Here is a 22,190-nt window from a genome sequence, read left to right as displayed (position 1 = left end):
ATCCAAATCATATAATGAACATCTAAGGGTTCATACTTGTATCCAATATAAAAAAGTGTATCATCAAAACAAAATACACATTTTAATCTGATGTTAGATATGATAATGTATCCAAATACAAAAACAGGCCTATTTTTGAGGAAGATTTCATATAAACAATGATAAACAATGATTTCATATAAACAATGATTTCATGTGGCATTAACAAAAAAACAAATTCTCAGTCAAAAACATAAGTCAGAACATAGCCTCTCTATTCTCTCATGTGATTTCAGGTCCTCTGACTGGGAAAATGTCTTTCCACAATGAGAGCAGTGGTATGTCTTCTCCTCCTGTGTATGTATCCTTTCATGCTTATTCAGGTGCCTTAACCAGTTAAATGTCTTTCCACACTGGGAGCAGTGGTAGGTCTTATCCCCTCCTGTGTGTGTCCTGTCATGCCTATTCAGGGCCCCTAACTGGGTAAAACTCTTTCCACACAGGGAGCATCGGTAGGGCTTTTCTTGTGTGTGTGTCCTCTCATGCTCTTTTAGGTTCCCTAACTGTGTGAAACTCTTTCCACACTGGGAACATTGGAAAGGCTTTTCTCCTGTGTGTATCTTCTCATGCTGTTTTAGGTTCCCTAACTGGGTAAAACCCTTACCACACTGGGAGCATTGGAAAGGTTTTTCTCCTGTGTGGGATCTCTCATGCGTTTTCAGGCTCCCTAACCAGGCAAAAGTCATTCCACACTGGGAGCATTGGAAAGGCTTTTCTCCTGTGTGTATTCTCTCATGCCGTTTTAGGTACCCTAACCAGCTAAAACTCTTTCCACAGCAGGAACAGTGGTAAGGCTTCTCTCCAGAGTGTATTCTTGTATGTATTTTCAGGCTCCCTAACTGGTTAAAACTCTTTCCACACTGACGGCAGTGGTAGATCTTCCTCCCTCCAGAGTGTGTCATCTCATGCTCCTTCAGGCTCCTTAACCAGCGAAAACTAATTCCACAGTGGGAGCAGTGGTAAGGCTTCTCTCCTGTGTGTATTCTCTTATGTATTTTCAGGCTCCCTAACTGACTAAAACTCTTTCCACACTGGGAACATTGGAAAGGCTTTTCTCCTGTGTGAGTCCTCTCATGCTCTTTTAGGTTCTGTAACTTAGTAAAACTCTTTCCACAGTGGGAGCAGTGGTGTCGTCTCACTGGTTTGGACGTCTCTGGGTCTGGTTCCCCTGAAGGACTCTTCCCGCTGTCAGAGTGAGAGTCTGGTCTCTCTCCTACCAAAGACAGAGTATTTAGTTAAACAGAGACCTGATTTGAAACCTCCACATGATAAAACTGTCTTCGTATGTGGTTTAATCAGTGGTGGAAAAAGTACCCAATTGTCATACTTCAGTAAAAGTATCGATACCTTAATAGAAAGTTACTCAAGTAAAATTGAAAGTCACCCAGTAAAATACTATTTGAGTAAAAGTCTAAAAGTATTTGGTTCTAAATATAAAGTAAATGTAATTGCTAAAATATACTTAAATATCAAAAGTAAAAGTCAAAGTATAAATAAATTCTAATTCCTTATATTAAGCAAAGCAGAAGGCACCATTTTCTTTGTTTTTAAAATGTACAGATAGCATAGGGGCACACTCCAACACTCAGACATAATTTACAAACGATGTATTTGTGTTTAGTGAGTCTGCCAGATCAGAGGCAGTAGGGATGACCAGGGATGTTGTCTTGATAAGTGCGTGAATTGGTCCATTTTCCTGTCCTGCTAAGCATTCTAAATGTAACGAGTACTTTTGGGTGTCAGGGAAAATGTATGGAGTAAAAAGTACATCATTTTTTTTTGGAATGTAGTGAAGTAAAAGTTGTCAAAAATATCAATAGTAAAGTAAAGTACAGATACCCCAAAAAAACTAAAGTAGTACTTTAAAGTATTTTTACTTAAGTACTTTACACAACTGGGTTTAATCCAGATCCCTTAATAACCTGAGGTCAGTTTTCACAAAACAAATGATGTAGAGCTTTAAAATCTAATCTTGCTCTCATGGAATGTCTTTAGGCTGAGCAGTCTTACGTCTGAGAGCGCGACAGCAACCGTGTCGCGTTAAAATGACATCACCTGTCAGTAGACAATACGCTATGAAAGTAACGTGTCATTTAGCCTTGTAGTTTTTAATGGTCTTCAATGGGCTAAAACTTAATGAAAGTGTGATTCCTCATGGAACTAGAACAAGAAAAGACTTTGGGGGATTTCCACTAAATGGAATCTATTTAGGAGGAAGTATTTATGACATATATTTTACATGGGTATCTTAAAGCATAATTGAGAAATAATGAATTGAAGTTGGAACATATGTGACATGTTGGCCTTACCCAGGCACCCTTTAAAGTTGCTCAGTTTCGGTAAAAAGCTGAGGGATGGGGGCTGGAGAAATGTAACTACTCTCAAATTCATAGAGAAAGCTATTGTAGCAACCTTAACCCAAAACCTAGCGACCTCATCAAGAAGTTCAGACAAGTCTCTGGGCAGCCATTTTGTTGCTGTTTAAACCCTAGGTTGCCCACACATCAATCAATCAACCAATCTGCAGTTCAAACAATAACAAAGCTGTCATTCCACCACTGTTTTGGTAATAAGATGATGATGGGGCTGGAGAAATGTAACTACTCTCAAATTCATAGACAGACCTATGGATGCAAGGACTGACCATCCATGACATCACCATTATAGTTTTAACCATGTTGAGGCTATACAGTGTTGGTTCACATTTACACTGTTTCTAAACATTGGAGTAGAAAAAGCTTATTTTGGGATCTGATGGGGTACGACAGTTGAACTAAGCTCATGAGGCATTTATAAGTGATTTCTTCAAGAATGAATGGGTACATATCATTAATGTATGAGTCCCAAAATGGATGTAGAAACTGCTGATTGCCCCTTTAAGTGTACATCTTGGGCTAGGCTAATAGGAGATATTGAGGACTACAGTATTTCAGACATTGTCATTGGATGCATTAAAATCAATTGTTAACGTTCTGTTGATAGACCACTCTTGATGTTCTACACGTTACAGTGTAGCTTTAACCATTCCTACCGAACAACATTAAAGTGTACAACTTCAGTACAATGCCCCTTTACTGAATATTGGTTCAACGACTGCAGATTTTGTGCCCCTGTTAAGATGGTACTTACTGGTGTTAAACAGATCTCCAAACTCCTCTTCCTCTTTCAACGTGACAGTTATCTCTCCCACATCTTCCTCTTCTTTCACTCTGAACGCGTCTTCCTCTTCTTTCACTGTAACATCTTCCTCCTCTTTCACTCTGAACGCGTCTTCCTCTTCTTTCACTGTAACATCCTCCTCTTCTTTCACTCTGAACGCGTCTTCCTCTTCTTTCACTGTAACATCCTCCTCCTCTTTCACTCTGAACGCGTCTTCCTCTTCTTTCACTGTAACATCCTCCTCCTCTTTCACTCTGAACGCGTCTTCCTCTTCTTTCACTGTAACGTCTTTCTCTTCTTCTTTCACGGTAACAGCTTCACCCTCTACTTGTTTTTGTATTGTAACATCCTCCTCTTCCTCCTCCTCTTTCACTAGAGCTTCTTTCTCCGTCCAGCAGACCTCCTCTTCTTTAGCAGGAGGAGAGTAGCTTAGTGAGCTCATGGTCGGGGATGTTAGCTAGCTAGCATTAGCAACTAGCCTGGTTCTAAGCTAACTTAGCAAACCAGCTAGCTGACAAACAACGTAAATATATAATTAAATGGGCCAACAAGTACATACGACTGAAGTGTTTTTAAAACACAGCGAATCATATACACCAAAACAGTGTAAAGAGCGTGAATGTTTCAGCTGTATTGGCTAGAAAGCTACCGAGGTGGCTGACAAGCTGCTCCTGCTGTCGTTGTTGTTGAAGAAGCGTCCCGTCCACTAGATTATACGTCACGCTGGCAGCATCGCCTGAAAGATGCATCGCCATCTGCTGACTGGAGTGGGAAACGCAGTTGAGGAACCAGAAGTTAATTTTTCAATTATTTTATAAAAGTGTAATATTATATTAAGATGTTCAAAGAGAACTATGTGTTGATTGATTCGTTTTTAATGACTGAGAATTTAAAACAAACTTTACACCCACTACACATTGGAATGTAATCATAACCAGAAGCACATCTTTGATCATAGCCCAAAGGTGGTTTATTAAATTCTTCAAAATGTTCATGACTTTGTCAATCAACTTGTTCTTAATAAATCTAAATCATGATTAAGTGTTTCTGAATCAATATGGACTTTAAGAAATGAAAGTCCTTTGGGGTCATTTTGACCCCAGCCAAAAGCACCTTTGATAAATAGGACGTTTATTTGAATCTAGGTTTTTCTGTAGACATAACACGTTATCCATCCCACCAGAGGATGGAGGCGGACCTGTGTTTCCTATACTACATATCATATGACTGTGTACAAATCTGCCAAATGTAGAAAAGTCTGCCAATGGTAGAAAAGTCTGCCAATTGTAGAAAAGTCTGCCATTGTCTGCCATTGGTGTCAACGTCAACAAAACAAAGGAGATGATGGTGTACTTCAGGAAACAGCAGAGGGTGCACCCCCTGTCCACATCGACGGGACCGCAGTGGAGAAGGTGGAAAGCTTCAAGTTCCTTGGCGTACACATCACTGACAAACTGAAATGGTCCACCCACGCAGACAGTGTGGAGGCTGAAGAAATTTGGCTTGGCACCTAAAACCCTCACAAACTTTTACAGATGCACAATTGAGAGCATCCTGTCGGACTGTATCACGCAGCCTTGTACGGCAACTGCACCGCCCGCAAACGCAGGGCTCTCCAGAGGGTGGTGCGGTCTGCCGAACGAAACGCATTACCGGGGTCAAACTACCTGCCCTCCAGGACACCTACAGCAGTTGATGTCACAGGAAGGCCAAAAAGATCGTCAAGGACATCAACCACCCGAGCCACTGCCTGTTCACCCCGCTATCATCCAGAAGGCGAGGTCAGTACAGGTGCATCAAAGCTGGGACTGAGAGAATGAAAAACAGCTTCTATCTCAAGGCCATCAGACTGTTAAATAGCCATCACTAGCACATTACTTGTTAGATATTACTGCACTGTCTGAGCTAGAAGCACAAGCATTTCACTACACCCGCAATAACATCTGTTAAACACGTGTATGTGGCAAATAACATTTGATTTGATTTGGTAGAAAAGTCTGCCAGTGGTGAACAGTGCATTCGTAAAGTATTGAGACCCCTTCACTTTTTCCACATTTTGTTACGTTACAGCCTTATTCTAAAATGGATTTTTTTTTTTAAATCCCCTCATCAATCTACACAGAATACCCCATAATGGACAATTCTGTGAACTGTCTGTCTTGTGCAAGTTTTAAATTGACACAATACCTGTTAGCAAACGTGTCAGCTAGAGATGACGTGCAGGGATTTGTAGTCTTGCGTGTCGTCTACTTTGTTGCTAATTAGCATTTTCGCATCAGAGTAAACAGAGCCGAATATATTGATAAAAGTCACCTTGTCCGAGAGAGAGTTACAGGGTTATCAAAACGTCACGCCAGGGTAAGCCTACACGAAACACAGCCCTAATTTTAAGTGGTTTTAAAATCCCCTATGGGAAAAAATGAATGGTGGAAAAAGAGATTGGAACCATTTCCCTGTTTGACAGATTGTTTTTATGGATATTATGACTCCATAGAGCCCCACAGCGGAGGTGTCATAATACGTATGTGTCAAAAAATTTGTTACATTGAGAAAGCACACTTTATTTAATCTCAATGGATGCTTTCACTGTATTTTCAAAGCTTTCAGACCAATGTGATTAATCGCAATAAATAAAACAATTGTGCACTAAAATTACAAAACGTTAACACAAGTCTGACGGCCCTGACAAAAACGCAAATTCTCGAGTCAAAAACATAAGTCAGAACACAGCCTTTCAATTCTCTCATGTGTTTTCAGGTCTTCTGACTGGGAAAATGTCTTTCCACAATGAGAGCAGTGGTATGTCTTCTCCTCCTGAGTATTTGTATGTATTTTTTCATGGTCTTTCAGGTTCCATAACCGGGTAAATCGCTTTCCACACTGGGAGCAGTGGTAGGTCTTTTTTCCTGTGTGTGTCCTCTCATGCTGGTTCAGGTTTCCTAACTGGGAAAAACTCGTTCCACAATGGGAACAGTGGTAAGGCTTTTCTCCTGTGTGTATTCTCTCATGCTCCTTCAGGCTCCCTAACTGGGTACAACTCTTTCCACAATGGGAACATTGGAAAGGCTTTTCTCCTGTGTGTGTCCTCTCATGCCTTTCCACACTCCCTAACCACCTAAAACTCTTTCCACACTGGGAACAGCGGTAAGGCTTCTCTCCTGTGTGTATTCTCTTGTGTGTTTTCAGGCTCCCTAACTGAGTAAAACTCTTTCCACACTGGGAACAGTGATGTCGTCCCGCTGGTTTGGACGTCTCGGAGTCTGGTTCCGCTGAAGGTCTCTTTCCTGTCAAAGACAAACATCAAGTATCTAGTTAAACAGAGACCTGAATGAAACCTCCACATTATAAAAACTTCCTATGACGTTTAATCTAGACTCGATCCCTCAATAACCTGAAGTCAGTTTTCACAACATTTCCTCTTTAAAAAAGACTTAATAATAATAATGTAGAGCTTCAGATCTAATCTTCCATTTTAGTTATTTTCTTATCCAGAGTGACTTACAGTTAGTGCATACATTCATTAAAAAAATAATAATAATTATACTGGCCCCCCGTGGGAATCGAACCCATAACCCTGGCGTTGCAAACGCCATGCTCTACTGAGCTACATCCCCTGCCGGCCATTCCCACCCCCGCTCTGGATAAGAGTGTCTGCAAATGACTAAAATGTAAATGTACTCTACTGCTCTGTGACACTACGCAAATGGCTGCAACGCTTTATTACATTTTAGTCATTTAGCAGACGCTCTTATCCAGAGTGCATACATTATTATATTTTTTATCCTGCCCCCCCCCCGTGGGAATCGAACCCACAACCCTGGCGTTGCAAATGCCATGCTCTACCAACTGAGCTACATGCTCTACCAACTGCCGGCATGCCTCCCCTACCCTGGACGACGCTGGACCAATTGTGCGCCGCCCCATGGGTCTCGGCCGGCTACGACAGAGCCTGGATTCAAACCAGGATCTCTAGTGGCCGCAGCTAGCAGTGCGATGCAGTGCCTTAGACCACTGCGCCACTCGGGAGACATTACCCGTGCTCACAGCACCTCCCGATTTACAAATTAAGCACTGATGAACTCACTCATAAAAACTGCAGCTCTTTTGTCGTATTCGTTGAGTCTCTCTTTAGTCACGGTTTTACAAGTTTTGAAATCTCACAGAATAGCTTTGCTGTGCATTTAAGGCTTCTTTTTACAGTCTATGGCTGGAGGACACTGATCTGAGCTATCTGATTGGCTCTATGGCTGGAGGACACTGATCTGAGCTATCTGATTGGCTCTATGGCTGGAGGACACTGATCTGAGCTATCTGATTGGCTCTATGGCTGGAGGACACTGATCTGAGCTATCTGATTGGCTCTATGGCTGGAGGACACTGATCTGAGCTATCTGATTGGCTCTATGGCTGGAGGACACTGATCTGAGCTATCTGATTGGCTCTATGGCTGGAGGACACTGATCTGAGCTATCTGATTGGCTCTATGGCTGGAGGACACTGAACTGAGCTATACATAAATAAAGCTACGAATAAATAAAAATAGGAACGCAAGATTTTATCGTTGTTGTTTTTTTAACAGAAATGTCTGGTGATCGACTAGTAATACTTCAATCAGTGTAGAAGTCTTTAAGCCTTGAGACAATTGAGACATGGATTGTGTATGTGTGCCATTCAGAGGGTGAATGGGCAAGACAAAAGATTTAAGTGCATTTGAATGGGGTACGGTAGTGGGTGCCAGGCGCAGCGTTTTTTTTCAAGAACTGCAACGCCTCTGGGGTTTTTCACGCTCAACAGTTTCCCGTGTGTATCAAGAACGGTCCACCACCCAAAGGACATCCAGCCAACTTGACACAACTGTGGGAAGCATTGGAGTCAACATGGTCCTCTGTAGCTCAGCTGGTAGAGCATGGCGCTTGTAACGCCAGGGTAGTGGGTTCGATCCCCCGGGACCACCCATACGTACAAATGTACGCACACATGACTGTAAGTCGCTTTGGATAAAAGCGTCTGCTAAATGGCATATTAACATGGGCCAGCATCCCTGTGGAACGCTTTCGACACCTTGTAGAGGTCGTGCCCACGATGAATTGAGGCTGTTCTGAGGGTAACTCAATATTAGGACACCCCTTCAAATTAGTGGATTCGGCTACCCAACCCTGTACACATTTTACAGTGTAGCATCAATTCCTACACTATAAACAACGTAATAAAGTGTAGGACTTCAGTGAAATACAGTTTCATTACCCCCGCATCAGTTCAACAACTGCAGACAGTTTGTGCCCGTTTTCAAGATAGTTCTTACTGTTGTTAATCAGATCCCCAGTCGCCTCCTCACCCTCTTCTTTCTCAGTAACATCCTCCTCCTCTTTCACTCTGAACGTGTCTTCCTCTTCTTTCTCAGTAACGTCCTCCTCCTCTTTCACTCTGAACACGTCTTCCTCTTCTTTCACTGTAACGTCTTTCTCTTCTTCTTTCACAGTAACAGCCTCACCCTCTTTCACTCTGAACGCGTCTTCCTCTTCTTTCACTGTAACATCCTCCTCCTCTTTCACTCTGAACGCGTCTTCCTCTTCTTTCACTGTAACGTCTTTCTCTTCTTCTTTCACGGTAACAGCCTCACCCTCTACTTGTTTTTGTATTGTAACATCCTCCTCTTCCTCCTCCTCTTTCACTAGAGCTTCTTTCTCCGTCCAGCAGACCTCCTCTTCTTTAGCAGGAGGAGAGTAGTTTAGTGAGCTCATGGTCGGGGATGTTAACTATCCAGCTACTAGCTACTAGCAAGGTAAATATTAAATTAAAGGGGGTAACTAGCTAAACGGCATAAGCCGACAGAAGTGTGTTTAAAACATAGTGGCTAATATACACTGAAACAGTGTAAACAGCTTGAATCTTTCAGCTATGTTGGCTACCGAGGTGTCTGACTAGCTGTTGTTGTTGTTGAAGAAGTGTTCCGTCCACTAGATTATACGTCACACTAGCAGCGTCGCCTGAAAGACGCACATCGTCATCTGCAGACAGGCGTGCTGACGCACTTGAGGGAAGGTTATGTTTTTCCATGACAAAACGTTTTATTTTATTTTATTATTAAATAATAATATTAAATTGAGACTAACAAACAGATGCATGTGTTGATTGATTAGTGCATTTTTTGATCAGTGAGAATCAAACTTACATCTACTACACATCTGCATTTAAGGCAATTTCTGATTAATTCAGTCAAACAAACAGATAATAATAAAATAAGCAGCTAGATCTACACTGCTCCTACATGGTGTAACAATACATCATGTAGATGTACAGTGGGGGAAAAAAAGTATTTAGTCAGCCACTAATTGTGCAAGTTCTCCCACTTAAAAAGATGAGAGAGGCCTGTAATTTTCATCATAGGTACACGTCAACTATGACAGACAAATTGAGGGAAAAAAATCCAGAAAATCACATTGTAGGATTTTTAATGAATTTATTTGCAAATTATGGTGGAAAGTAAGTATTTGGTCACCTACAAACAAGCAAGATTTCTGGCTCTCACAGACCTGTAACTTCTTCTTTAAGAGGCTCCTCTGTCCTCCACTCATTACCTGTATTAATGGCAGCTGTTTGAACTTGTTATCAGTATAAAAGACACCTGTCCACAACCTCAAACAGTCACACTCCAAACTCCACTATGGCCAAGACCAAAGAGCTGTCAAAGGACACCAGAAACAAAATTGTAGACCTGCACCAGGCTGGGAAGACTGAATCTGCAATAGGTAAGCAGCTTGGTTTGAAGAAATTAACTGTGGGAGCAATTATTAGGAAATGGAAGACATACAAGACCACTGATAATCTCCCTCGATCTGGGGCTCCACGCAAGATCTCACCCCGTGGGGTCAAAATGATCACAAGAACGGTGAGCAAAAATCCCAGAACCACACGGGGGGACCTAGTGAATGACCTGCAGAGAGCTGGGACCAAAGTAACAAAGCCTACCATCAGTAACACACTACGCCGCCAGGGACTCAAATCCTGCAGTGCCAGACGTGTCCCCCTGCTTAAGCCAGTACATGTCCAGGCCCGTCTGAAGTTTGCTAGAGTGCATTTGGATGATCCAGAAGAGGATTGGGAGAATGTCAGATGAAACCAAAATATAACATTTTGGTAAAAACTCAACTCGTCGTGTTTGGAGGACAAAGAATGCTTAGTTGCATCCAAAGAACACCATACCTACTGTGAAGCATGGGGGTGGAAACATCATGCTTTGGGGCTGTTTTTCTGCAAAGGGACCAGGACGACTGATCCGTGTAAAGGAAAGAATGAATGGGGCCATGTATTGTGAGATTTTGAGTGAAAACCTCCTTCCATCAGCAAGGGCATTGAAGATGAAACGTGGCTGGGTCTTTCAGCATGACAATGATCCCAAACACACCGCCCGGGCAACGTGGCTTCGTAAGAAGCATTTCAAGGTCCTGGAGTGGCCTAGCCAGTCTCCAGATCTCAACCCCATAGAAAATCTTTGGAGGGAGTTGAAAGTCTGTGTTGCCCAGCGACAGCCCCAAAACATCACTGCTCTAGAGGAGATCTGCATGGAGGAATGGGCCAAAATACCAGCAACAGTGTGTGAAAACCTTGTGAAGACCTACAGGAAACGTTTGACCTGTGTCATTGCCAACAAAGGGTATATAACAAAGTATTGAGAAATTTTTGTTATTGACCAAATACTTATTTTCCACCATAATTTGCAAATAAATTCATTAAAAATCCTACAATGTGATTTTCTGGAAAAAAATGTCTCATTTTGTCTGTCATAGTTGACGTGTACCTATGATGTAAATTACAGGCCTCTCTCATCTTTTTAAGTGGGAGAACTTGCACAATTGGTGGCTGACTAAATAATTTTTTCCCCCACTGTATATAATGAACAGACTAGCTCTATACTGCTCCTACATGGTGTAACAATACATCATATAGATGTATATAATGAACAGACTAGGTCTATACTGCTCCTACATGGTGTAACAATACATCATGTAGATGTATATAATGAACAGACTAGATCTATACTGCTCCAACATGGTGTAACAATACATCATATAGATGTATATAATGAACAGACTAGGTCTATACTGCTCCTACATGGTGTAACAATACATCATGTACAGTGGGGAAAAAAATATTTAGTCAGCCACTAATTGTGCAAGTTCTCCCACTTAAAAAGTTGAGAGAGGCCTGTAATTTTCATCATAGGTACACGTCAACTATGACAGACAAATTGAGAGAAAAAAATCCAGAAAATCACATTGTAGGATTTTTAATGAATTTATTTGCAAATTATGGTGGAAAATAAGTATTTGGTCAATAACAAAAGTTTCTCAATACTTTGTTATATACCCTTTGTTGGCAATGTCACAGGTCAAACGTTTTCTGTAAGTCTTCACAAGGTTTTCACACACTGTTGCTGGTATTTTGGCCCAACAATGGTGTAACAATACATCATATAGATGTATATAATGAACAGACTAGATCTATACTGCTCCTACATGGTGTAACAATACATCCTGTAGATGCACAGTACCACACCTACTCATTCAAGGGTTTTTCTTTATTTTTACTATTTTCTACATTGTAGAGTAATAGTGAAGACATCAAAACTATGAAATAACACATATGGAATCACGTAGTAACCAAAAAAGTGTTAAACAAATCAAAATATATTTTATATTTGAGATTCTTCAAAGTAGCCACCCTTTGCCTTGATGACAATTTTGCACACTCTTGGCATTCTCTCAACCAGCTTCACCTGGAATGCTTTTCCAACAGTCTCGAAGTAGTTCCCACATATGCTGAGCACTTGTTGGCTGCTTTTCCTTCACTCTGCGGTTCAACTCATCCCAAACCATCTCAATTGGGTTGAGGTCGGGGGTTTGTGGAGGCCATGTCATCTGATGCAGCACTCCATCACTCTCCTTCTTGGTCAAATAGCCCTTACACAGCCTGGAGGTGTGTTGGGTCATTGTCCAGTTGAAAAACAAATGATAGTCCGACTAAGCGCAAACCAGATGGAATGGCGTATCGCTGCAGAATGCTGTGGTAGCCATGCTGGTTAAGTGTGCCTTGAATTCTAAATAAATCACTGACAGTGTCACCAGCAAAGCACCCCCACACCACATTTTACATATTTAGCAGACGCTCTTATCCAGAGAGACTTACAGTTAGTGAATGCATACATGTTTTTTTTTTCATACTGGCCCCCCCGTGGGAAACAAACCCACATCCCTGCCGGCCAAACCCTCCCCTACCTTGGACGACGCTGGACCAATTGTGCACCGCCCATGGGTCTCCCGGTCGCGGCCGGCTGCGACAGAGCCTGGACTCGAACCAGGATCTCTAGTGGCACAGCTAGCACTGCAATGCAGTGCCTTAGACCACTGCGCCACTCAGGAGTCACCACCACACCTCCTCCTCCATGCTTCACGGTGGGAACCACACATGCGGAGATCATCCGTTCACCACACCTCCTCCTCCATGTTTCACAGTGGGAACCACACATGCGGAGATCATCCGTTCACCACACCTCCTCCTCCATGCTTCACGGTGGGAACCACACATGCGAAGATCATCCGTTCACCTACTCTGCGTCTCACAAAGACACGGCAGTTTGAACCAAAAATCTCCAATTTGGACTCATCAGACCAAAGGACAATAAATAGGATATAGGATAAAACATTGTTGTTGATATTATTAATATTATGATTATGATTATTATTAGTGTTGTTGTTGATACAGTGAGGGAAAAAAGTATTTGATCCCCTGCTGATTTTGTACGTTTGCCCACTGAAAAAGAAATGATCAGTCTATTGTTTTAATGGTAGGTTTATTTGAACAGTGAGAGACAGAATAACAACAAAAAAATCCAGAAAAACGCATGTCAAAAATGTAATAAATTGAATTGCATTTTAATGAGGGAAATAAGTATTAAACATACAAAATCAGCAGGGGATCAAATACTTTTTTCCCTCACTGTATGTGTGCACAATTATTGGGCAGAGATGAGCTATTCATTCTAAAATCATGTTAAACACTATTATTGCACACAGAGTGAGTCCATGCAATTAATTAATGTTAATGTGCAATTGTTTGTCACGCCCTGGCTCTGGGGACACTGTTATGTTGAGCCAGGGTGTGTAGATCTATGTATTCCATTTCTATGTTGGCCAGTGTGGTTCTCAATCAGAGGCAACGAGTGTCAGCTGTGGCTGGTTGTCTCTGATTGGGAACCACATTTAAACAGGCTGTTTGCCCACAGTGGTTGTGGGATCTTGTTCGTGTTGGACCATTGACTGTCACGTTATCGTTTTGTTTAGTTTGTCGTTATATCGCTAATAAAGAGTATGTTCGTCTGCAACGCTGCGCCTTGGTCCTCATCTGTTCCCGACGATCGTGACAGAAGATCCCACCAAGACTGGACCAAGCAGCGTGTCCAGGAGCCATCGCCAGGGAGATCTCTAGCAGATCTCCTTCGCCTCCTCGACTGGGTCAAGCCGGGTGAGGAAGAGAAGGGCCGGACTTGGAAGCAGAAGGGCGAAAGTCTGGCGAGGAACATGGAGACCTGGTCCACGGGTAGGAGAGACGCCCAGAATTTTTTTAGGGGGGGGCTAACGCCGTGGACGACGGGCCAGCAGGAGACCGCGACAGAGCGGCCCAGCGGGTTGGTAGAGGAGGCCGCCAGGTTACGGGGGCCACTGGTCGAAGAGGGGATGGAAGGTGTAGAGGCACGGCGAGAGGTACTGGGGTGTGTTACCAGTCCGGTCCGGCCCATTCCAGATCCCTGCGTAGGGCCAGTGGTGTGTGTCCCCAGTACGGTCCGGCCTGTTCCTGCTCCCCGCACCAGGCCAATGGTGCGAGTCTCCAGCCCGGTCCGGCCTGCTCCTGCCACTCGCCCCATGCCAGGGGTGCGAGTCGTCAGCCCGGTCCAGCCTGTTCCTGCTCCACGCACCAAGCCAGGGGTGCGTATCGTCAGCCCGGTCCGGCCTGTTCCTGCTCCCCGCACCAAGCCTATGGTGCGCGTCGCCAGCCCGGTCCGGCCTGTTCCTGCCACTCGCACCAAGCCAGGGGTGCGAGTCGTCAGCCCGGTCCAGCCCGTTCCTGCTCCACGCACCAAGCCAGGGGTGCGTATCGTCAGCCCGGTCCGGCCCGTTGCTGCTCCACGCACTAAGCCAGGGGTGCGCATCGTCAGCCCGGTCCGGTCCGTTCCTGCTCCACGCACCAAGCCAGGGGTGCGCATCGTCAGCCCGGTCCGGCCCGCTCCTGCTTCCCGCACCAAGCCAATGGTGCGCGTCGCCAGCCCGGTTCGGCCCGCTCCTGCTCCTCACACCAAGCCAGTGGTGTGCGTCGTCAGTCCAGCACGGCCCGTGCCTGTTCTCCACACCAAGCCAGTGGTGGGTGTCGTCAGTCCGGCACGGCCCGTGCCTGTTCCACTGGTGCCTGGTCCGGCACCGGTCAGATGCGTTACGCCGGAGATAGAACAATCCGCTCCATCAGTGTTCTGTCCAGCTCCGGTCAGCGGGGCCAGACCGGACCAGGGGTACTTTGGGGGGTTGGAGAGGGAGTGGGGATCAGGCCCGGAGCCGGATCCGCCGCCAAGGCGGAGTGCCCACCCGGTCCCTCCCCTGTGGTATTTAGTTGGCGCAGTCGGAGTCCGCGCCTTTAGGGGGGGGTACTGTCACGCCCTGGCTCTGGGGACACTGTTATGTTGAGCCAGGGTGTGTAGATCTATGTATTCCATTTCTATGTTGGCCAGTGTGGTCCTCAATCAGAGGCAACGAGTGTCAGCTGTGGCTGGTTGTCTCTGATTGGGAACCACATTTAAACAGGCTGTTTGCCCACAGTGGTTGTGGGATCTTGTTCGTGTTGGACCATTGACTGTCACGTTATCGTTTTGTTTAGTTTGTCGTTATATCGCTAATAAAGAGTATGTTCGTCTGCAACGCTGCGCCTTGGTCCTCATCTGTTCCCGACGATCGTGACATTGTTAAGCAAAATCTTTACTCCTGAACTTATTTAGGCTTTTATTGAATTTGTAAACATTTCCAAAAACGTAATTCCACTTTGACATTGTGTAGGCCAGTGACACAAAATCTCAATTTAATCCATTATAAATTCAGGCTGTAACACAACAAAATGTGGGAAAAGTCAAGGGGTGTGAATACTTTCTGAAAGCACTGTACACTGTGTGCACAATTATTAGGCAAGTCAGTATTTTGACCATATCATCATTATTATGCATATTTCCCAACTCCAAGCTGTATAAACTGGAATGCTTATTGGATTTAATGTCATGAGCCTCTCACTCCACCGGGTTACCACCTTAATTTTCTTCCACTCTGCTCACCACTCTCTCTACTCAGCCTAACTAGCTCCACCTGTCCCTGCTCTGCTCTGCTCTAATTACTCTGCCAGCTGCGCTGCATTACCCACTACCTCTCCCAGTATTTAAGGCCCTGTCTTTCAGCTCTCCGGTGTCAGATCGTCTGCAAAGCTCACACCCGGAACCTGTTTGCTCGCGCTTCTGGCTCACCCTGGTTTTGTGACCCCGGACCTGCCTGATTTTTGGATACTCTTCTGCCCCAGGAGATCCAGACCTGCTTCTGCCATAACGACTCCTGACTACTCTTCAATCCCGGTAACTCTGACCAGCCTTCTGCCTTGCTACTACGTATTTTGGATTTCCCTTGAACTGTACTGCTGCCTTGTTTCATTCCGCCCTGTTGTGTCTGTGTCTCCCCCCCCCAGGACTTCTGGACCACCCACCACCGGCTTCATAGGACGCATCGCTGCCACTGGGGGGGGCACAGACCCAGCACATTGGACGGGATCCCTGTTACCCCTGGAGCCTTCATTCACTCCCTACTTCCCTTTTCCCTTAAGTTTTAATAAACTTTCTGGTGTGACGCAATTGTGGTCCTCTGGTCGTCTGTCTGAACCGTGACAGTACGATCTGACCATTATGGACTCAGCGCACACTTTCCCCGACATGGAAACCGATGAGCATGAGCAGCAGTTCCAGCAGCAGCAACAACAACTCGCCATGATCATTCAACTCCTCACCAACCTTACCCCAGCCAGTCTGCCCACCAGCCCTGCCCCCGAGTTACCTGCCCCGGTCATTGCAGCCGCTGCTCCGGAACCCAAGATTGGAAACCCCGAGCGGTTCAACGGCGATTCAACCCAGGTCCGGCCATTCCTGACTAGCTGCCGACTTCAGTTCTCCTTGCAGCCAAGGACCTTCGCCACGGAGGGGGCTAAAGTTGGGTATGCCATCACTCACCTGACGGGCCGAGCTCGACTCTGGGGAACAGCAGAGTTCGAACGTCAAACCCCCGCATGTGCAACCTTCGACCTGTTTGCTGAGGAGATGCTGAAGGTGTTTGACCTGGATTCACCAACCGCAGAGGCGTCTCGTGAACTGTTCAGTATTCGACAAGGCAGACGTACAGTCGCAGACCATTCCATCGACTTCCGAACCCTGGCTAGACGAAGTTCTTGGAACACACCATCGTTGGTGGACGCGTTCTTCCATAGTTTGGCTGACTATATCAAGGACGAGTTGGTCTCCCATGAACTGCCTTCCACTCTTGATGAAGCCATCGCACTGACTGTCAGGATCGACAGAAGGATACAGACCCGTCGTCGTGAGAGGGGGCGCCAAGGTCCACCTACTACCGGCATTCGGAGAGATCCGACTGGGCTCCTGTCATCTACTGCCACTCACCCAGGTCAGCTTGATCAGTCTGAGCCTATGGAGATTGGGCGAGCCTCTCTCACTCCTGCAGAGCGCCAGCGCCGCTTCACCTCAAACCTCTGCCTCTATTGTGGAGGTGATGGACATCGTGTGGTAACCTGCCCTTTAAAGGGCCGAAGCTCACCGGGCATAGGGGGAGTCCGGTTGAGTTCAATGACCATCCAGTCCTCCGACCGCAAACCCCTGCTGCAAGTTCACCTCCGCCTCTCTGACTCAACTCACACCCTGGCTGCTCTGGTGGATTCTGGCGCCGAAGCCAACATAATGGACATCAAGCTGGCACGCCAACTGGGACTGGAGAACCTCCGTTTGACACCTCCTATTCCTGCCCGGGCACTGGACGGACACTTACTCGGATCGGTCACTCATGTCACGGCCCCGGTCTCGATGGGTCTGTCCGGAAACCATCAAGAAACTATCCAGTTTCACCTGCTCCCCTCTCCAGGCCAACCCCTCATCCTGGGTTACCCATGGCTCCGCCGGCACAACCCTCAGCTCGACTGGGTGACCGGGGTGATCAGGGAGTGGGGAGAGGACTGCCACCGAACCTGCCTGCTTGCTGCCGCACTACCCCCTCGGCCAGTACCTACTAACTCCGCTCCTGACCTCTCCAATGTCCCAGAATGCTACCATGGTCTCAGAGAGGTGTTTAACAAAGCAAGAGCCACATCTCTGCCCCCTCACCGACCGTACGACTGTGCCATCGACCTCCTCCCTGGAACAGCCCCTCCAAAGGGTCGTCTTTATTCGTTGTCTGCTCCTGAAAGAAAGTCCATGGAGGACTACATCAATGGCTCTCTGTCCGCAGGATTAATCCGTTCATCTTCATCTCCTGCTGGTGCTGGCTTCTTCTTTGTGGGGAAGAAGGACGGATCTCTTCGCCCCTGCATCGACTACAGGGGACTCAACGACATCACAGTGAAAAACCGTTACCCTCTGCCTCTGCTCACCTCTGCTTTTGAGTTGCTCCAGGGAGCCACTGTTTTTACCAAGTTGGATCTCAGAAACGCTTACCACCTAGTGCGGATCCGGGAGGGAGATGAATGGAAAACCGCATTCAATACACCAACAGGCCACTACGAGTATCTGGTTATGCCTTTTGGCCTCACCAATGCTCCTGCTGTGTTCCAGGCTCTAGTGAATGATGTACTGCGGGACATGTTAAACAAGTTTGTCTTCGTTTACCTGGATGACATCTTAATCTACTCCAGAAACCTGTCTGAACACACCCGCCATGTCCAGCAAGTCCTTCATCGTCTTCTGGAGAATTCCCTCTACGCCAAGGCAGAGAAATGTGAGTTTCACGTCAAGACAGTGGCCTTCCTGGGGTACATAGTGGCAGAGGGAAGTATCCAAATGGATCCTGCCAAAGTATCAGCAGTCACTTCATGGCCAGTTCCGGAGAACAGAAAGAAGCTGCAACAGTTTCTGGGGTTTGCTAACTTCTATAGAAAGTTTATCCGGAACTACAGTACCGTTGCTGCCCCTCTCACTGCTCTAACCAGCACCAAGCAACCCTTCACCTGGACCCCAGCAGCCGACAAAGCCTTCAGTACCCTCAAGGTGAGGTTCACCTCCGCTCCCATCCTCCAGATGCCTGATGTGGACCGGCAATTCATTGTGGAGGTGGACGCCTCGGATGTGGGAGTTGGTGCTGTGATTTCTCAGTGGGCTGCGGAGGATAGGAAGCTCCATCCCTGTGCCTTTTTCTCACGTCGGTTGTCCCCCTCTGAGTGCAATTACGACATAGGGAACCGTGAGCTGCTGGCTGTGAAGCTTGCCTTGGAGGAGTGGCGTCACTGGCTGGAGGGGTCCACCATTCCATTTCTCGTTTGGACCGATCATAAGAACTTGGAGTACATCCGCACGGCCAAACGGTTGAACTCCAGGCAGTCCCGCTGGGCCCTGTTCTTCACCAGGTTTAATTTCACTCTGTCATACCGGCCTGGATCACGCAACACCAAGCCAGACGCCCTCTCCCGTCAATTCCAGAAGGATGACACCCCCTCCAAGGACCCTGTGTCGATTCTGCCAAGTCCCTGCATCGTTGCAGCTCTGACCTGGGCTGTTGAGGAACAGGTGCTGGAGGCTCTCCGTAACCAGCCAGGTCCCAGCACTTGCCCAGCTGACCGCCTTTTTGTCCCCGAAGACCTGAGGTCCCAGGTCGTTCAGTGGGGACATGACTCCCGCCTAGCTTGTCACCCTGGCTCCACCCGCACTTACAACCTGCTCGCCCAGAGGTTCTGGTGGCCCTCTCTGAGAAAGGATGTACGGGAATTCGTCCAAGCCTGCCCCATCTGCAACCAACACAAGTCGTCCTGCCAGCCCCCAGCCGGATTGCTGCAGCCCCTGCCTGTGCCCAGACGTCCCTGGTCTCACATCGCCCTTGACTTTGTCACGGGGCTGCCCCCTTCAAGTGGCATGACCGTTATTCTCACCATAGTTGACCGTTTCAGCAAGATGGCACACTTCATTCCCCTCCCCAAGCTCCCAACCGCCAAGGAGACCGCCCAGGTGGTCCTGGAACACGTCTTCCGGATCCACGGACTGCCAAAGGATGTAGTTTCTGACCGTGGTCCACAATTCTCCTCCGCTTTTTGGAAGGAGTTCTGTCACCTGCTGGGAGCCACAGTCAGTCTGACTTCCGGATTCCATCCCCAATCCAATGGGCAGTCAGAGCGGGCTAATCAGGAGCTCGAGAAGGCACTGCGATGCATGACTTCACGCAACCCCCACTCCTGGTCGCAGCAATTGACATGGGTGGAGTACGCACACAATTCTCTGACCTGCTCTGCCATCGGTATGTCCCCTTTCCAATGTGTTTATGGATACCAGCCTCCTCTATTTGCCAGCCAGGAAGAGGAGGTTACTTGCCCATCTGCACTTGCTTTTGCCCGTCGATGTCGCCGCACCTGGTCACAAGCCCGAGCCACACTCCTCAGATCCGTTGCCAGCTACACTACCGGGGCCAACCGTCGGAGAATTCCTGCTCCCACCTACCATGTTGGTCAAAGGGTGTGGTTGTCATCGAAGAACCTGCCACTCAGGGTGGAGTCGCAGAAGCTGGCACCTCGGTTCATTGGCCCATTCCCTATCATAAGAGTGATTAGCCCAACTGCTGTCCGGCTCCAACTGCCTAATTCCCTGAGGGTGCACCCCACTTTCCATGTGTCTAAGATTAAGCCCATCCATGAGAGTCCGCTGGTCCCTGCTGCGCCTTGTCCTCCTCCTCCACGGCTCGTCGATGGTGGTCTGGTTTACACCGTCCGCCGCCTGCTTCGGTCCAGACGGAGGGGTAGGGGTCTCCAGTACCTCATTGACTGGGAGGGCTATGGACCTGAGGAAAGGACCTGGGTGCCAGCTAGTCGGATTGTGGATAGGACTCTCATCACCGCTTTCCACCAACGGCATCCTGATCAACCTGCAATCCGTAGGGGCCGCCCCAGAGGGGTCCCTAACCGTCCTGCCCGCTCGGCTTCCTGTCCTGTGCCTGATCCTGTCTCGGGACCTGTCCCATCTCCCGACCACGGCCCTCCGGCTTCCTCCGAGGATGAGGACGTTCACTCGGACCGTTCGGAGGAGTTCTAGCCCTCCTCCGGCTCCCCTCCTCCCGCCCGGCGTGGTGTTGCTCTTGGGACTTCTGGGGCCGTCCCTTGGGGGGGGGGTTCTGTCATGAGCCTCTCACTCCACCGGGTTACCACCTTAATTTTCTTCCACTCTGCTCACCACTCTCTCTACTCAGCCTAACTAGCTCCACCTGTCCCTGCTCTGCTCTGCTCTAATTACTCTGCCAGCTGCGCTGCATTACCCACTACCTCTCCCAGTATTTAAGGCCCTGTCTTTCAGCTCTCCGGTGTCAGATCGTCTGCAAAGCTCACACCCGGAACCTGTTTGCTCGCGCTTCTGGCTCACCCTGGTTTTGTGACCCCGGACCTGCCTGATTTTTGGATACTCTTCTGCCCCAGGAGATCCAGACCTGCTTCTGCCATAACGACTCCTGACTACTCTTCAATCCCGGTAACTCTGACCAGCCTTCTGCCTTGCTACTACGTATTTTGGATTTCCCTTGAACTGTACTGCTGCCTTGTTTCATTCCGCCCTGTTGTGTCTGTGTCTCCCCCCCCCAGGACTTCTGGACCACCCACCACCGGCTTCATAGGACGCATCGCTGCCACTGGGGGGGGCACAGACCCAGCACATTGGACGGGATCCCTGTTACCCCTGGAGCCTTCATTCACTCCCTACTTCCCTTTTCCCTTAAGTTTTAATAAACTTTCTGGTGTGACGCAATTGTGGTCCTCTGGTCGTCTGTCTGAACCGTGACATTTAAACATATCAGGAGATGTGTATTTGTGTAATGAGGGAGGGTGTGGCCTAAGGAGATCAACACCCTATATCAAGGTGTGTATAATTATTAGGCATCTTCTTTTCCTCAGGCAAAATGGGCCAAAAAATAGATTTAACTGACTCTGAAAAGTCAAAAATTGTAAAGTCTTTCAGAGGGATGCAGCACTCTTGAAATTGCTAAGATATTGGGGCGTGATCACAGAACCATCAAACGTTTTGTTGCAAATAGTCAACAGGGTCGCAAGAACCGTGTTGAGAAAAAAAGACGCAAATTAACTGCCAAGGATCTGAGAAGAATCAAACGTGAAGCTACCAGGAACCCATTATCCTCCTGTTATCCTCAAATTCCAGAACTGCAACCTACCTGGAGTGCCCAGAAGTACAAGGTGTTCAGTGCTCAGAGACATGGCCAAGGTAAGGAAGGCTGAAACCCGACCACCACTGAACAAGACCCATAAGTTGAAACGTCAAGAATGGGCCAAGAAATATCTGAAGACAGATTTTTCAAAGGTTTTATGGACTGATGAGATGAGTGACTGTTGACGTACCAGATGGATGGGCCCGTGGCTGGATCAGTAACGGGCACGGAGCTCCACTTCGACTCAGACGCCAGCAAGGTGGAGGTGGGGTACTGGTATGGGCTGGTATTTTTTAAAGATGAGCTAGTTGGACCTTTTCGGGTTGAAGATGGACTCAAACTCAACTCCCAAACCTACTGCCAGTTTTTAGAAGACACTTTCTTCAAGCAGTGGTGCAGGAAAAAGTCTGCATCTTTCAAGAAGACCATGATTTTTATGCAGGACATTGCTCCATTACATGCATCGAAGTACTCCACTGCGTGGCTAGCCAGTAAAGGCCTTAAAGATGA

The 22,190-nt window shown here is 47.1% G+C and overlaps 2 protein-coding genes across 2 annotated transcripts; both read right to left on the bottom strand.

Moving 5' to 3' along the window:
* Positions 1-212: 212 nt before the first annotated feature.
* LOC311123408 (uncharacterized protein) lies at positions 213-5,466 on the bottom strand (the record flags this gene model as incomplete). The annotated part of the gene is made up of 4 exons (XM_084197674.1): positions 213-542; positions 966-1,252; positions 3,169-3,583; positions 5,449-5,466. The coding sequence occupies 4 exons, from the start codon at positions 5,464-5,466 to the stop codon at positions 225-227; spliced, it is 1,038 nt and encodes a 345-aa protein (XP_084053800.1). The 3' UTR covers positions 213-224.
* LOC311123407 (uncharacterized protein) lies at positions 4,530-21,729 on the bottom strand (the record flags this gene model as incomplete). Its single annotated transcript, XM_084197673.1, has 3 exons — positions 4,530-6,482; positions 8,501-8,905; positions 21,687-21,729. The coding sequence occupies 3 exons, from the start codon at positions 21,727-21,729 to the stop codon at positions 5,905-5,907; spliced, it is 1,026 nt and encodes a 341-aa protein (XP_084053799.1). The 3' UTR covers positions 4,530-5,904.
* Between the last annotated feature and the right edge of the window lie 461 nt (positions 21,730-22,190).

This window comes from Coregonus lavaretus, assembly GCF_964263955.1.
Source record: "Coregonus lavaretus genome assembly, contig: HAP1_SCAFFOLD_3461, whole genome shotgun sequence".
In the NCBI taxonomy this organism is placed as follows: Eukaryota; Metazoa; Chordata; class Actinopteri; order Salmoniformes; family Salmonidae; genus Coregonus; species Coregonus lavaretus.
Note: the sequence above shows the minus strand (reverse complement) of the source record. Positions and strands in the feature narration are given on the sequence as shown.